The following is a 17,650-nucleotide window of genomic DNA, read 5'->3' as shown; positions in this document are numbered from 1 at the left end:
TTCTGACTAATACCTTTTATTGCAGTGGTTTATAACCTATTTTTGAGTCACAAACCTTTAGAGAAATGAGATAAAAGCTATTCCCACTACTCAGAAAATTTCTGTTTTGGACATCTGTATATATCCCTAAGCCCCTCCATGGAAATCTGTTAAGGATCCTGGCTTTATAGGCTCTCCATCTCTGACAGGACAAAGTCCAGTCTCTCTGTGTTTTGTTCAAGATCTATTCCCCATGATATGTCTCCTGCCTCCCTGCACCACCCATCTTGTGTTTTTCCACTGTCACGCATGTACCCTGTGTTTCATTCTTATGGAACTACTTAAAGTTTCTCTGTACATCGTGTCATTTCATGCCTGTTAGATCACTTAATTTACTATTTTCTCATCTTTGAAGACTCAGCTCACATCTCTCTTTAGTGAAGCCTCCACTGACTGACATACATAGGCAGAGATATTTGCTTTTCCTTTTTAGGCATAACTATACTTAATCTGGCACACTGCATGATAATTCTTTATCTGCCTGATTCTACTAAGTTGTGATTTCTTTATTATTTGTCTGTGAATTCATAGTATCAAGCACACTGACACATAGTGATTTCGTTCATCTGACAGGTTTTATAAACACTGTTCAAGATACTAAAGAATCAGCAATAAGCAGAATAGACAAAGACCCTATCTCATGGAGTTTACATTCCTGGTGAAAGAACACTAGACAGTGTGCAAATAAATAAGCAAGTAGAGTCTATCTGATGGATAGTGCTATGAAGAAAATGAAGAAGAGCAAGTGGTATTGGGCATACTAGGGAATGCTATTTTATATAGGCTGATCGGGGTAGGCCTTATTGAGAAGGTGCTGTTTGAGCAAAAACCTAAGGCAAGGGAGGGAGAAAGTTACGTGAATATCTGTGACAAAAGCATTCCAGTTAGGAGGAATGTTGAGTACAGAAGCCTTAAGTGTGCTTGACTAGTTTGAGGAACCCTGTGGCTAGAACAGAGTAAATGATTGGGAACTTTGTACGGACTTTGGTTTTTACTGTGAGGTGGAAAGCCGTTGGAGAGTTTTGAGCATAGGAATGACAGAATCTGACTTAATATTTTAAAAGTATTACTTGGGCTTCTCTGGTAAAAATACACTGTTTCTGTGGGTAGGGACAAGGACAGAATCAAGGGGATAAGTTAGTGGGCTGTTGCCATAATCTAGGTAAAAGATGATGGCTTGGACCAATGTAATACAGTAGAGGTTGTAAGAAGTGGGCAAATTCTGGATGTATCTTCTTTTTTTTTTTTTTGACCATGCCACGTGGCTTGTGGGATCTTAGTTCCTCCACCAGGAATCAAACCTGTGCCCCTTGCAATGGAAGTCCTAACCACTGAACTGCCAGGGACTTCCCCAGGATGTATCTTGAAGGGAGAGATGACTGACATATCTTGCATATTGGAAATGGGGTATGAGAGAAACAAGCGTCAAGAATTAGGCCAAAGTTTGCAGCCTAACCAATTTAGAAGGATGGAGTTACCATTTAAACAAGATAGAGATCACAGGAGAGATAATGTTGAGGAAAAGTGATTAGGAGTTCAGTTTTTGACGTGTTAAGTTTGAGTGCTTGTTACGTATTCAAGTGGAGATGTTGTATAAATATTCTATCAAGGAAGCAGGTGGCTGTACAAGTCTGTAGACTTGGGAGTCATCCATTTATAGATCTGTGCTCTCCGGTGTGGTAGCCACTAGTTTCATGTGACTATTTAAATTAATTAAAATTTAGTTTAAAACTCAGCCCTTCAGCCATACTAGTCACATTTCAGTGCTCAATAGCCTCATGTTGTTAGTGGCCACTGTATTAAACAGCAGATGTAGAACATTTCTGTCATCACAGAAAGTTCTGTTGGACAGTGCTGATATAGGTGGTCTTTAAAGTGATGAGACTGCATAAAATCTTCAAAGAGTTGGGAATTCCCTGGTGGTCCAGTGGTTAGGGGGCTTCCACAGTGGCTCAGCAGTAAAGAATCCACCTGCAATGCAGGAGATGTGGGTTCGATCCCTGGGTCAGGAAGATCTCTTAGAGGAGGGCATGGCAACCCACTCCAGTATTGCCTGGAGAATCCCATGGACGGAGGAGCCTGGTAGACTACAGTTCGTGGGGTCTCAAAGAGTTGGACATGAATGAAGCAACTGAGTATTCACACATGCCAATGATTAGGACTAGGCACTTTGACTGCCATGGGCCTGGGTTTGATCCCTGGTCAGAGAACTAAGATTCTGTAAGCCATGAGGTAAGCCCCCGCAAAAAATCAGGAAGTGAGAGTACATTGGTGGGGAAGAGGTTTAAGGATTAAGCCCTGAAACACTACAAATTAAGAGATCAGGGAGATGAAGAATGATCAGTAAAGAAAACAGAAGTGGTAGGAGATAACTCATAAGAATGTGGTGCTCTAGAGGCCAAATGAAGAAAGTATTTCAAGGAGAGAAAGTCAACTGTGTTAAATGCTAATAGAGCAAGTAAGATGAGGACTAAGAATTACCCTTTACATTTATTAAAGATCACTGGTGTACCATATGAACAATTCTTTGGCATAAGAGAGACAAAAGTTCTATTTGAACAGGTTCACAGGAGAATGGGAAGCTGATACAGACAACACTTTGTCGGAGTTTTGCTATGAACAGAAGCAAAGAAATGGGGCAGTAGCTAGAGAGATAAATGAGATCTGTTTTGTTTTCTTTTTTAAAAATAGGACTGTGTGCAGCAGAAGTAGAAAATATGATGATGCAGAAGAGAGAGGAGAGAATTGTTGGAGAGATGTTCTGAAATAGACAAAGGAGAGGGATCTATTTATGCAAGTGGAGAAGTTGGCCTTAAATGGGAGTTGGGGCTGTTTATAGTAACAGAAAATAAACTAGATCAGTATGTACAGAGGCTTAGGTAGTTGGGTATATATGGCAATGAGAGCTTCTGAAAGTTCTTTTCTGATTGCTTTTATTTTCTTCCTGAAGTAGGAAGCGCATCATCATCTGGTATGAGAATGGGAGAAAAAAAGGTATAAAATAGCCATCTAGAAGGAATGGAGAATGAATGGACTAGGGAAATACAGTAGAATTGCCAGAAAGCACTAAGGGCCCACTTAAAGTTAGTAAGATATCACTGTAGTTCTGTGTTCTTATCTAACCATTGATGGTTGTACTGATATACACTAAATATTTTTAACTTTATTCAATTGCCATGGAAGATCATAAGGAAATGTTGAATGGAAAGCATCACCAAGAAAGTAATGCTTGAACTAGCTTCTAAGGAATATGATGCAATTTGGTATTTGGAGAGGAGAGATGAGGACCTCCAGGTGGAGGCAGCAACATGTGCAAAGGCCCAGAGGCATAGAAGAGTAGAGTATGTTCCTTGAACATTTGGAAATCACTGTCATAGGCTATGTTCTACCAAAAAAACCGATGTAGTAACTGCAAGCTTAGAGAGGAAGAATGTCCCTTAAGGGTTGTTATAAATATTAAACAAGTTCACTAAATGTTTCTTCTGTACTTTCTTTCAGATGCTCTTAATGCTCAGCAGTACAAAGTTCTCATTGGCAACCGGGAGTGGATGATTAGAAATGGTCTTGCCATTAATAACAGTGTAAATGATTCCATGACTGAACATGAGAGAAGAGGTCGGACTGCTGTACTGGTAGCAGTTGATGGTAAGGTTTTCCTTAAGTACACTGTGACTCAGTGTTGTCATCTGAATTGTTTTCTGTATATTTTTGAGAGATATCTGAACTATGAGGGTTATTCAAAAGGAGCCTGAATGCAAAATAAAAATGTCAGCAATACATAATTGTTACTGATTAATTTAAAATTCTCTTGCATTTGCCTGGCTTTCATTAAATTATTTCTTAGGGTAAGTTTGTAGCTGTGAGATTAATTAGTTAACATTTATAATCTTTGCTAAGTATGAAGGCAGTATCTTACTATGGCCTTTTTAGGTCCAGGGAAAAGCAGAAAATACCATTTACTTTCATTTTTGAAATAAAATAGCTACTGCAGTGATTTTTTCCTCCCAGTATAAAATGCCAGTTTTGAAGAAGGTATTGGGTTTCAGTTTCATTTGCCTTTAAATTAGCTGAAGTGTTTGGAGCTCTTGGCAATACTTCTCTAAAGGAAGAATGTAAGTCTTTTAGTATCCAGTAAAGTTTATTTTCATTTTCCTATTATTACCTTCATTAGTAACCCCTACCTCACTCTGAGATTTTCACAGCCAAGAATAGAGGCTTACTGTGGGGTTACTGTGGGGTTTGTGGTATTTTCACAACCAAGAATAGAGGCTTACTGTGGGGTTGTGTGGGCTTAGGGGTATTTGGAGTTAAGCTAAGCTCTGAACAACTTTGTTTAACAAAAATCATTTCTTTCTGAAATTTTAAGTCAGACTATTATTCTGCTTTCACCATATTCCAAATTCTATTTTCTGGTGCTCTTACATTAGATGAGCTGTGCGGTTTGATAGCTATTGCTGATACAGTGAAGCCTGAAGCAGAACTGGCTGTCCATATTCTGAAATCTATGGGCTTAGAAGTAGTTCTGATGACTGGAGACAACAGTAAAACAGCTAGATCTATTGCTTCTCAGGTAATGGGTTTACTTAGTAGTTGGGGTGGGAGTATGTGTTAACTTCTAAGTCTTCACATACATTTTCTTTCTTCCCTTCAGGTGCTAAAGAATTGGTACTACCTATTATTTTCATTATCCCTGAGTGGCCATACCTGGTTCCTTAAAAAAGAATTGACATACTGTCTGCGCAGGAAGGGCTTTGCACTTTTTTCTGAAACTGTTATAAGTAAAAAGCTATTTGCTTAATTCATGAGGTGCTTAGTGACATTGTACACAGTTTCTGTTGATGCTTCCTTTGAAATGTTGCTCGTAGTCTCTACCAGTGCTGCCAGCCTAAGCTAGGCTCTCATCCTCTCATGCCTAAAGTACAGCAGTAGCTCCATGCATGGCCCTCTCTAGTCCATCCTGGATACCACTGGTAGAACGAACCAGCTCTTCCGTGGCATTTTCCTGCTACTGATCCCCCACCTTTGCCTTCCCTCTAAACTTTTCTCATGTTAGTCTTTTCTACTTTGGAATGCCTTCTCCCCTCTTCTATTGACTAATAGAAGTAATATATAAATACTGTCTTGTATAAAAAGATACAGAAGGATATAAAGTAAAAAGTTTGTCACCCTTTTCCCAAGCTTCCTGTCCAGCCCTCGCCCCTTACACTTTCTTATGTACTTATTGTTCATATACAGATGTATAGTTCTGGTATTTTCAACATAAACTGGATCATTTTTGTACAAATTGTTTAGCAGTTTACTTTCTTTCAGATAATAATATATATGCCTTGTCCATGTCCATGGAGCTTTGTCCATGTCTGAACATATAAAGTTACTTCATTCTTTCTACATCGTTGCATTGAATTCCATGGTGTGAATGTATCATAATTGGCTTAACCATTCCTCTAATAAAAAATAATAATTTATGTGCTTTTGAAAATTTTGTTGTTACAACTAAGGCAGTAATATACATCCTTGGGCATACATCTTTTATACATGTATAAGAATGTCCAAAATATAACTAGGAATGGAATTCCTTAACCAAATGACATGCACACTTTGATAGATGCTGGTACATGCCCTCCAAAATGACAGTACACATTTACACACCCACCAACAGTATCTAAGAGAGCTCATTTCCCTGTAGTCTTACTATCCCTAGATATTACTAATATTTTAAAATCTGGACATCTGGTAGGTGGAAAATGAAGGCGCCTCATCATATAAAATGATGAACCATCATTGTTATGTATATAAAATCACTATATAAAATAATAAATATTTTATATAAAATATAACAGTTATATTTTAGGCTTTGTTGTTTTTGTTATTTAGTTGTTCAGTCATGTCTGACTCTTTTTTACCCCATGGACTGTAGCCCATCAGGCTTCTCTGTCCATGAAATTTCCCAGACAAGACCAGGGGTCGAACCTGCATCTCCTGCATTGGCAGACAGATTCTTTACCACTGAACCACCAGGGAAGCCCTATATTTCATGTACTCAGTAATATTTCTTGAAATGAGTGGAGTTTGTTTTTCCTCATGTAGGTTGGCATTACTAAAGTGTTTGCTGAAGTTCTACCTTCCCACAAGGTTGCTAAGGTGAAGCAACTTCAAGAGGAGGGGAAACGGGTAGCAATGGTAGGAGATGGAATCAATGACTCCCCAGCTCTGGCGATGGCTAATGTTGGAATTGCTATTGGCACAGGCACAGATGTAGCCATTGAAGCAGCTGATGTGGTTTTAATAAGGGTAAGTCTGGTGGCCTGACCTTTCAGGAGTGTGAGACTGCTCTGCATGGTCAGAGATGATGTTGTATATTGAACACAATGACTCTGTCCTTCTAATTTCCATCCTCCTGGCCTTTGAGAAAGGGAGAATTCAGGATGGGAGTATGAGAAGTCTTAGTAATTACTTTCATACTTTCTCAATTCAGGGGAGCAAATGAGAATGACAAACTTCTAAATGAATTAAATTTAGGAATATACATAGAACACAATTATCTTCAGCAAGTACTTGCTGAAGTTATTTTAGTGGGGTTTAGTCCCTGTACCAGCATACAACCCTAAAAGTGTTTTCAGAACCCTGAGAAAAAAATTCTGAAAAACCTCTTCCAAGACTGACTCAAATTTTTAGCAGTATCTGAGATTTGAGTTAATTCACATATTTCCCTAAGATACACATCATCTTTGTCATACATGGTATCAAATACAAGTTATTAGTTAAGTTAGAATCTATTGCTAATATCATAAAAATTTCTGTTCTCAGAATGATCTTCTGGATGTAGTGGCAAGTATTGATTTATCAAGGAAGACAGTCAAGAGGATTCGGATAAATTTTGTCTTTGCTCTAATTTATAATCTGATTGGAATTCCTATAGCTGCTGGTATGTGATGGTTAACTTGTGTTGCTTTTTTCCTGAAGTCATTAGATGTCTACCATATTGGAAGTTTTAGTCTTCTTCTTACTGGTTTTGAGCCCAGTTTTGTATGTAGCCTGCTGGTATGGTGAGAGATAATATTAAAGTGAAAGTGAAAGTCACTCAGTCATGTCCAACTCTTTGCGACCCCATAGACTATACAGTCCATGGAATTCTCCAGGCCAGAATACTGGAGTGGGTAGCCTTTCCCTTCTCCAGGGGATCTTCCCAACCCAGGGATCAAACCCAAGTCTCCTGCATTGCAGGCGGATTCTTTACCAGCTGAGCCACAAGGGAAGCCCAAGAATACTGAAGTGGGTAGCCTATCCCTTCTCCAGTGGATCTTCCCCACCAAGGAATTAAACCAGGGTCTCCTGCATTGCAGGCAGATTCTTTACCAACTGAGCTATCAGGGAAAATCAGTAATTTAAATTTTCAGCATTTTCATTATGCCTTAAAATGTATTATCATTCAGACAGGTTTATTTTATTTTACCTTTTTTTCCCCTCCAACTTTGTATTTTGAAATTTTCAAACCTACAAAAATAAGGGAAAAAATGATATAATAAAATCTGTGTACCCTTCGCCTAAATTCACAGTTAATATATCTTGCCACATTGCTTCATCTCTTTCTCCATATGTACTTATTTACTTGGTCATTTATTTTTTTTTGCTGAAGAGAATAAATTTACCTTTAATCTCACTACCCAAATACAACTATTGTTGGTATTTTAGTTTGTACATATCTTTCTGATCTTTTTTACTCTGTATCAGTTTTTATCTTGTTTCATTGTTGTAATTATAACACATAGAGAATGTTCGTAATGTTTTAAGATACCAACAGTTTTTTAGGTTGGGGAGCCAGGGGTGTGTGTATGTGTGTGAGAGAGAGAGAGATTGAACAAAAGAATATGACCCCCCCCAAAAAAAGAATATGAACCTCCAAAAAGCAGGTTAGAGTTATTTAATAAGCATCTGATCATCCCTGTTACCTAGGGGCTTGGTAGGTGTTAACAATAACATGAGAAAAATAGTTATCAGACTTCCCTGGTGGTCCAGTGATTAAGAATCCTCCTGCCAATTCAGGAGACACGGGTTGAATCTTCCCTGGTCTGGGAAGATCCCAGATGCTGTGGAGCAACTAAGCCCATGAGCCATAACTACTGGAGCCCACGCTTCTCGACTACTGAAGCCATCACAGTGAGAAGCCTGCACACTGCAGTGAAGAGTAGCCCCTGCTTGTTGCAACTAGAGAAAGCCCATGTACAGCAATGAAGACCCAGCACAGCTAAAAATAAATAAAAATTAAATATTTTTTTTTAAAAAGAAAGAAAAATAGTTATCACATTTTGTTCTCTCTGGTTAGAGAGCCAAAGATGAACATGAAGAACATGAGAACAATTACAAAGCTGGTTATCAACAGGGAAACACAGATACAGAGAAGACACAGTAGAACAATCAAAGTCCAGGGAGATTAATTCATGGAGCAAATTATTTTTGAAAAATTATACAAGTAATATATGGTCACTGTAGAAAAAGTACAAAAATACAGATTAGCACATAAAAAAACTACAAGTGCAGTAAATCTATCTCATCTCTATCATTTGAACAAATTTTAAAATGTCTGTCAAAACCAAGTGTAGATAAGTTTGTAGAATATGAACTCTAATACACTACTGGGGGGTTTGTGATCTGGTATAGCCACTTTGGAGAACAACTGAGAAGCATCTACCTAAAGTTGAAGGTGTGCCCATGTTATAATCCAGCTGTTTCACCTCTAGGTATGTACCCTAGGGAAGTTCTCAAACAGGGGGACATGTACAAGAATGTTCACAGCAACACTCTGTTAGTGAAAAATCGGCAACGACATAAATCTGTACCAACAGGAGGATAAATTGCTGATTAAATATTGAGGAAGGAAATGATTTGTATATATGTATTAGGAACACATTGGTAATGTGTTTAGTACTGTCTGCTCTAATTAATCCAAACTTATTTTCTAGGAGTTTTTATGCCCATTGGTTTGGTTTTGCAACCCTGGATGGGATCTGCTGCAATGGCTGCTTCATCTGTTTCAGTAGTACTTTCTTCACTCTTCCTTAAACTGTAAGTATAATGGCTTGCTCACGCTTCTCTTTTGTATTCCTTTTATCACCCACAGTCAGTCTTGCTAGGTTTTATTCTTGTATTGATTAATGATAAGCCCAAACTGTTTTTAATAATAAATATTAATTTTATGTAATTATCACCTTGTGTAGTCTATACAGAGCAACCACAAGCACTGCGGGGTGTAAAATCTAGTGCACTGGCTCTGAGAAGTAGGATTCTGATCATGTGACCTCACACAACTCCTTTTGAGCTAAATTCGTAGCAGGGGCCACCTTTATACATTTCATACTATCCAAATCTCTTTTCATTTTTGAATGTAACAAGCACCTGGTTCACATTTGATTATTTTAAACTAGTATACTTTTGCATCTTTCCAGTTACAGGAAACCAACTTATGAGAATTATGAACTACATGCTCGAAACCAAATGGGACAGAAAAGTCCTTCAGAAATAAGTGTTCATGTTGGAATAGATGATACCTCAAGAAATTCTCCTAAACTGGGTTTGCTGGACCGAATTGTTAATTACAGCAGAGCCTCCATAAATTCACTACTGTCTGATAAACGATCACTAAACAGCGTTGGTACCAGTGAACCTGACAAGCACTCACTCCTGGTCGGAGACTGCAGGGAAGATGACGACAGTGCGTTGTAACAGACCACAGAGAATGCTGCTAGATGATGTTGTCCTGCACTGACACAGTATTCATGATCACCTTAGCTTTTTAAAATATTGCAAGGCTTTATGTTGGTCTCATGCTCTCATTTTAGGGAACCTATTTGAATTGCATTTGTCTGATGGCAAAAATATCTTTTTCAGGGCATCAGCTCAGAACCTAGCTTTATTGAAAATGAAATTCCAGTATTTTTTGTTTTCACTAGCAACAGATAAGGTAGAGCAGTGAGGTTTACAAGTCCTACAGCTGAAGATGCTGAATTGCTGCTGAAGTCATAAATAATTTTTTATTTGACTAAAAGTTCAAGAAAAGATAATTAAACATTGTAAAATTTGAGTGCATAATCTTGAGATTCTTGAGCCCTTCTCCCTGCCTGCCAGATTGGGGAGCAGTGGCTTTCAAAGCACTGTATAAAACATCTAGTTTTTGAAGAAAAACAGTAGAAATTGTTTAAAAATAGACGTGCCTTATTTATTACAGGCTTTCTTCCCCTCTTATTCTCCCTGCATCTTGGTCTTTGTGGTTGCTTTCTTAGATGCCCCAGTGTGTTTACTTTTGTTATGTTCTTTCAAGTGAGCTAGTGTAGATAGCTTCTCATTGACAAAAGTAACTGACAACTTTTCCAGTACCTTCTTTGTTTCTTTGTCTTGTAGCTCAAAGACCTTAAGGGCCTATATAGTTCCCTGCTTCCCATCTTTCCACTATTAAAAAAAATAGATCAGATTCTTCCTTCAGTGACTCCTTAGCTCTGTGTAATCTTTCAGTTCATTCCTGCTGAGTTCAGCTATAAGTTCTTAGTATTGTCTGTCAGCCTTGGTTCAGAAACTTAAGATTTTGTGCCACTTCTACAATTGATTTTTTTCCCAAAGATTGACACTACCATCTTTAACATATACTGGTCATAAAGTTACCTTGTTGTTATTCTTGCTGTTCTTCAGTCACTCAGTCACATCTAACTCTATGCCACCCCATGGATTGCAGCATGCCAGATTTCACTGTCCTTCACCATCTCCCAGAGCTTGCTCAAACTCATGTCTATTAAGTCGGTGATGTCATCCAACCATCTCATCCTCTGTCGTCCTCTTCTCTTCCTGCCATGAATCTTTCCCAGCATCAGGGTCTTTTCCAGTGAGTCATTTCTTTGCATCAGATGGCCAAAGTATTGGAGCTTCAGCTTCAGCATCCATCCTTCCAATGAATATTCAGGACTGATTTCCTTTAGGATTGACTGGTTTGATCTTGCAGTCCAAGGGACTCTCAAGAGTCTTCTCAAACACCACAGTTCAAAAGCATCAATTCTTCGGTGCTTAGCCTTGTTTATGTCCAACTCTCACATCCATACGTGACTACTGGAAAAACCACAGCTTTGACTATATGGACCTTTGTTGGCAAAGTCATATCTCTGCTTTTTAATATGCTGTCTAGGTTGGTCATAGCTTTTCTTCCAAGGAACAAGCTATGGTCACAGTCTGTGACTGGAACCCAAGAAAATAAAGTCTGTCACTCTTTCCATTTATTCCCCATCTATTTGCCCTGAAGTGATAGGACTAGATGCCATGATACTCATTTTTTGAACATTGAGTTTTTTTTTTTTTTAGAAAGTTTATTTTCCATCAACCAAATTTCCATTTTGGTGGAAGTTTGTGGAAGTTCTACAAGTGTCTGGAAGAACAGCTTACGACCACTCAGTGGTGGTTCCTACCCATTCCGTGGCCTGGATGGTGGGGGCTGCAGACCAGTCTTCAGTGGAAGGCTGAGCACTCCGTTGAGTTTTAAGTCAGCTTTTTCACTGTCCACATCTAGAGGCTCTTTAGTTCCTAATCACTTTCTACCATAAGTGTGGTGTCATCTGCATATCTGAGGTTGTTGATATTTCTCCTGTCAGTCTTGATTCCAGTTGTGCTTCATCCAGCCTGGCATTTTGCATGATGTACTCTGCATATAAGTTAAACAAGCAGGGTGACAATATATAGCCTTGATATACTCCTTTCCCAACTTGGAACCAGTCTATTGTTCCTTGTCTGGTTCTAACTGTTGCTTCTTGACCTGCATACAGGTTTCATAGGAGGCAGGTGAGGTGGTCTGGTACTCCCATTTCTTTAAGAATTTTCCACGGTTTGTTGTGATCACAAAGTCAAAGGCTTTAGTGTAGTCAATGAAGCAAAAGTAGATGTTTTTCTAGAATTCCCTTGCTTTTTCTTTGATCCAATGGATATTGGCAATTTGATCTCTGAGTTCCTCTGCCTGTTCTAAATCCAGCTTGAACATCTGGAAGTTCTTGGTCCACATACTGTTGAAGCCTGGTGTGGAGAATTTTGAGCACTACTTTGCTAGCATGTGAAATGAGTGCAGTTGTGTGGTAGGTTGAACATTCTTTGGCATTACCCTTCTTTGGGATTGGAATGAAAGCCTGGATTCACTAAATCTGTCCTTTTTGGAAAGAATACAAGACATTAGCTGATATTTATAATTTAATAGATTTTAATTGTCTTATTGTTTTAGATAATCTCTCAAAATGACTTTAAAATAATGCCATTACACTAAGCTGCTTTTTCCAAAAACTATAGTAAATTGTAATACAAATTGTAATACAGAAATAAGAATTTCCCTAGATTGTGATACGTTTTAGCCAAATCTATATTTGTCTGTAGTTTAAAATATTTGCACTTGTTAGTTAGTGTGATTGGCAGATTTATAGGCTTCTCATTGGCATATAAATTTAGAAATTGCCCTGTGAGTGCCTGGGAGTTAATACATTGGTCAGAGGTATGGTACTTGTATGACTATTTAGACTAATTTGTTATCTGCAAGGTGGATTTCAGATGCAGAATATGTAAGTGAAAAAAACTCGTAAGTTCCTAAAATCTATTCCCATTGTCACATGTAAAGCTACTAACTCAATGCCTAGCACATAAGATTTATACTCAGTAAATATTAATTATTATATTAAAAATTGTTTTTACAGAGCAGAGTCAAATCATGTGGGAGTAGGGGATGGGTTTCTTCTTCCCCAACTTCCTTTTTCTCTTGTTCTTTCATACAGACTCAAAAAGTTTACAACATAATTCTATATTGACTTATTTTTTTTTACATTGACTTTTAAGATTTGGAAAAGATCTCATTTTTATCTCATCTATCTTGAAAAGAGAACTAAAATGTGATGAAGGTGCTTTTAATCTAGAAAAGCAAACCAATTTTAATGAAATATGAATGAATTTGTATGTCTAGGCTCTTTTTAGACCAATGCCTATGCCATCTTCCATGCTTTCAATTTGAATTTTAATACTTGTTTCTTATTTCAATTCCAGTGGTCCATCATACCATAACTTATTTCTTCTAGAAGAAATAGCTAATACAAAAAAATGTATAATAGAGACTTTTGAAAAAAGAGACAGCTTTCCCCTCATTCTCATTCCTATCTCCCTGAAGCACTTGAACATAGCCAGTTACTACGTTTATTTCATGTGTGTGTTAGAGTTGTCCATTTGGCCCCACATGCCAAGAGATGCACGTCATAGGTCAATGAGAAGAGAGCCTATATAATCTGAGAAAAATCAAGAATATAATTTAGCCTTTTGTACAGGAATAGAAAACATGCCATTTCGAAAGAATCCTGCTTTAAATATCTGTCACTATCTTTGAATTCTCTTCCACAAGTCTCTTGCAATTTTGAGCTCCCATTAGCTTCATAGAGCATATGTAGTCACCAAACAGAGAGGTGATATATGGAGGGGATCAAAAACCCTGCTTTTAGTTAGCAACTAGCTTTAGGTAATTATTTACTAATGAGAACAAACTTTATAAATGTGTGCATATGCGTCTGTGTTTACTCGTATCATACATGTATACACATGTTACCATATAGAAGGAAATGGATTTATATTTGAATTTGATATTAGAATATTTGAAGTTCGTTTTTTGTTGTTCCTTCGTCATTCTTCTGTATTCATTCAGCAACCATGCCCTCAGTCTGATGATAACAAGGATGTTTTCATATCCAGTGCTGATTCAGACTCAACTAAGGGGCATCTTTTATCTTAAATACCCAAAGATGCCTTTTAAATTTCAAAGGTTAAAACATAACTATTTAGTGTCATAGTCTAAAGAAGTATGGTTGTCAGTTGTGACAATAGAAGTGTTATTTTTCCTAGTTTAGTATCAACATTTTAGAGTATTAGATTTGATGCCTTGTGAACAAATAATTTTATACTTTGCTTTAACTTTTTAAAAGTTATTCTATTGGATGTATTCCTTGTTAAGAATACTTAAAATTGCATTGTAGACAAAATGTTTCCAAAAATTTAAATGTCCATATCTTTTATATACACAGCTTAAAAATCAAAAATGTATGCTCTTAGAGAATTTATTCTATTACTTGTGAATCTTGCTTTAAAATTATTTTCCTTAATATTTATTTTACTCTATTTTGTTATTTCCTTTGGGTGAGGCATCTGGTTACTGGTTGTTTTAATAAGAATAAAAACATTTCTGGACTCACTCCTTTTAGATTTTTTTGTTTATTTTCTATATTTTAAAAATACTGTTTTACCAAATATAAAATATTTAGATTCATGCCAAATTATTAGCTATTTTTACACTAACTTTCTGTAGTCTTTCTGAACGTTTATCTGGTATGGGTAACCAGATAAAATACAAAAGCATGAATTCTTGTTCTTCAGTGAAAAGAGCTTCTGTAATGGCATTGATAATAAATGCCTTTTATAGCCAAAACCAGGCGTCTCAATCTTATGCTTTTAAAGAAATGTTTAATTAACCATTGTTGGTTAATACCCAAAACATCAGTGGACAATGTTGTGCAATAATCATCTTCTGTAGTCAAGATATTCAGTGGTTTGTTTTTCCATAAGCATGCAATTGATCATATTTCTGCCAAGGATGTGCCTTCAACTTTACAATTATAGTATTCTAAAAAAAAGAATTTTTTGTCAGTGTCTGTTTTGTTATATCATCCAGCTCCTCTACCAGAAGTTCCAAACTACCTTGTGGTTTTAGGTGTCTTTTTTTTTTTTTTTTAAATCAACAATGGGGCAGGATTGGAGGCAGTACCACACATTCACTAAGAGTGAGAGGGAAGAAATCTGTTTCCCTTCAGACTTCACTCCTCTTGCTGTATCTTTTAGTGAGGTTAAGAAACAAAGGAATATAATTGTCCTCCTTTCCTTCATAGCCTGTAATACTTTCTTTATAGATTGTCTAACCTAAATGAGCTAAATGGAGACAAGAGCTTTTCTAGCAACTGGGAAGTCCTATACAACAGTGTGTATGAGGATCCCGCTGAAAATATATTCCCATACCTAAACACTTATTCAAGTTAAGGAAGGGTTTTAAACTTATTTGTAAGGAAAAACTAAGTTTTATTTCCCTCTCAAATCCTTGGGATTATTCAGGGTATGAAAATAAGATTAGAAATGAAAATAGAAGAAAAAAATCACTGAGGTATCTGCTTGGCTGGCCAGCCCTCTTTCTTACTGGAGTCTTGACTGACCTCTGAGAAAGACGTGCAGTCTTCCAGACAAAACCAAAGCAAAACAAAGAAGCCAGAAACCTTCTGTTGGGGGAGGCTTTAAAGGCCCTGCTAAAATTCAAATAGAGATGAGAGAGATTGGGCTGCTGCTTTCACAAATTTGACTAGAGCCAGTGAGCCCTAGTCAAATTTGTGAATTGCTTAATGCTTCCTTTTCATAGATGTGACCACTAGTTGTGGAAATGAGTGATGAGTAAGGTGTGAAAGGCAAGGTTCTTGAGGACAAGGTTTAAATGAAATTGCTAGTATAAATAGGATCTCATGCAATTTAAATCTGAAAACTTCTATGCAGGCAGTTCTCTGAAAAAGTTTGAAATAGTCTTTGGCATATTGTATCTATTGCCCTTGAATGGCCCCCAGCTTTTCATTGTCAAAGCCCTTCCCCCAGCCCCCAGGCCTGTCTGTAAACTGAAGTGCTGCCATTACTTGAGCATTATTTGCTTCTCCCTCACCCAATCAAAATTTCAATATCTTCATTGCAGTTATTAGCATCACATAATAAAAAACTGAGATGAATTCATTCTAAAGTACTAATGACCTTTAGATCTAGCCAGAAGTATTAGCAATTACTTGAAAAGATTATTTTAAATCCAAATAACTTTATAAGTATTGAAATGAAAAACAACAGGCCATGTAGAAGACGTCATATTGTAGAACACAGAATCAGTTCTAAGCTCTTCTTCCTTCTTGTAGCTTTTTACCTTTCACTTTGCATCCACTGTTTCTTTTCTTTAATATTTATGTATTTATGGCTGCACTGGGTCTTTGTTGCTGCATGCGGGCTTTCTCCAGTTGTGGCAAGTGGGACCTACTCTCTAATTACAGTGCACATGCTTCTCATTGTGGTGGCTTTTGTTGCAGAGCATGGGCTCTAGGGCATGTGGGCTCAGTAGTTGCAGCACCAGGCTTAATTGCCCCATGGAATGTGGGATCTTCCAGGATCAGGGACCAAACCCGTGTTCCCCTGCATTAGCAGGTGGATTCTTACCCACTGCACAACCAGGGAAGTCCCATCCACCATTTCTTTAAAAGCACCACATCTCCATAGTGATAGAAAGAGCATTGATTTTGGAGTCCACCAGACCTATTTGCAATATTCCAGTTCTGTTGTATACCAGCTGGGTGACTGTATTATTTAATAGTTTCCTATTGCTGGTATAACAGATTATAATAAATTTTGTATCTTTAATTTTTATTTTATATGATAGTTGGTTTGCAATATTGTGTTAGTTTCAGGTGTATAGTACAGTGATTCAGTTATACATATATCCATTCTTTTTCAGATTATTTCCCACTATAAGTTATTATAAAATATTGAGTAGGTCCTTGTTGATTATCTATTTTATATGTAGTAATGTATATATGTTAATCCCATATTCCTAATTTATCCCTCCCCTGCCCTTTTGTCTTTGGTAGCTGTAAATTTTTTTTCTATGTCTGTGGGTCTATTTCTATTCTGTAAATAAGTTCATTTGTATTTTTTAATTAATTAATTAATTTTAATTGGAGGCTAATTACTTTATAATATTGCAGTGGTTTTGCCATTCATTGACATGAATCAGCCATGGGTGTACATGTGTCCCCTATCCAGAACCCCCCTCCCACCTCCATCCCCATCCCATCTCTCAGGGTCATCCCAGTGCACCAGCCCCGAGCACCCTGTCTCATCGAACCTGGACTAGTGATCTATGTCACACATGATAATATACATGTTTCAATGCTATCTCTCAAATCATCCCACCCTTGCCTTCTCCCACAGAGTCCAAAAGTCTGTTCTTTACATCTGTGTCTCTTTTGCTGTCTCGCATATAGAGACATCTATATGTCTCTCATCGTTACCATATTTTTTAAATACCATATGTATGCATTAATATACTGTATTGGTTTTTTTCCTTCTGACTTACTTCACTCTGTATAATAGGCTCCAGTTTCATCCACCTTGTTAGAACTGATTCAAATGCATTCTTTTTAATAGCTGAGTACTATTCCATTGTGTATATGTACCACAGCTATTTTATCCATTCTCATTTGTATTTTTTAAAGCTTTCACATATAAGTGATATCATATGATATTTGTCTTTGTTTACTTCACTTAATATGATAATCTCTAGTTGCATCCATGTTGCTGCAAATGGTAATTTCATTCTTTTTTCTTTTTATGGCTGAATAGTATTCCATTGTATATATGTACCACATCTCCTAAGTATAAAGGAGATATATTATGTCACACAGCAAGAAGTCCTGAGAGGGGCAGTTCCAAAGTTCATTACCACTGACATAATCAAAGACAAGATGGCTATAGCAGCTCCTGGAATCACAGCTTC

General features: G+C 37.2%; 1 protein-coding gene across 5 annotated transcripts in view; it reads left to right on the top strand.

The window, feature by feature from the left end:
* The window catches only part of ATP7A (ATPase copper transporting alpha), a 130,846-nt gene extending 116,126 nt beyond the window's left edge, over window positions 1-14,720 (top strand). For 4 of the 5 annotated variants that reach the window (XM_059883521.1, XM_059883522.1, XM_059883520.1 and 1 more), the window contains 6 exons: window positions 3,538-3,684; window positions 4,467-4,609; window positions 6,127-6,330; window positions 6,847-6,964; window positions 9,000-9,102; window positions 9,483-14,720. In XM_059883521.1, the coding sequence (XP_059739504.1) occupies window positions 3,538-3,684; window positions 4,467-4,609; window positions 6,127-6,330; window positions 6,847-6,964; window positions 9,000-9,102; window positions 9,483-9,759 (992 nt within the window). In that variant the 3' untranslated portion in view covers window positions 9,760-14,720. The remainder of the gene's footprint in view (window positions 1-3,537; window positions 3,685-4,466; window positions 4,610-6,126; window positions 6,331-6,846; window positions 6,965-8,999; window positions 9,103-9,482) is intronic. The other variant, NM_001192852.1, reaches the window with a different exon arrangement.
* The last annotated feature ends 2,930 nt before the right edge of the window (window positions 14,721-17,650 follow it).

This window comes from Bos taurus, chromosome X (assembly GCF_002263795.3).
Source record: "Bos taurus isolate L1 Dominette 01449 registration number 42190680 breed Hereford chromosome X, ARS-UCD2.0, whole genome shotgun sequence".
In the NCBI taxonomy this organism is placed as follows: domain Eukaryota; kingdom Metazoa; phylum Chordata; class Mammalia; order Artiodactyla; family Bovidae; genus Bos; species Bos taurus.
This window is presented reverse-complemented; position numbering and strand designations above follow the sequence as displayed.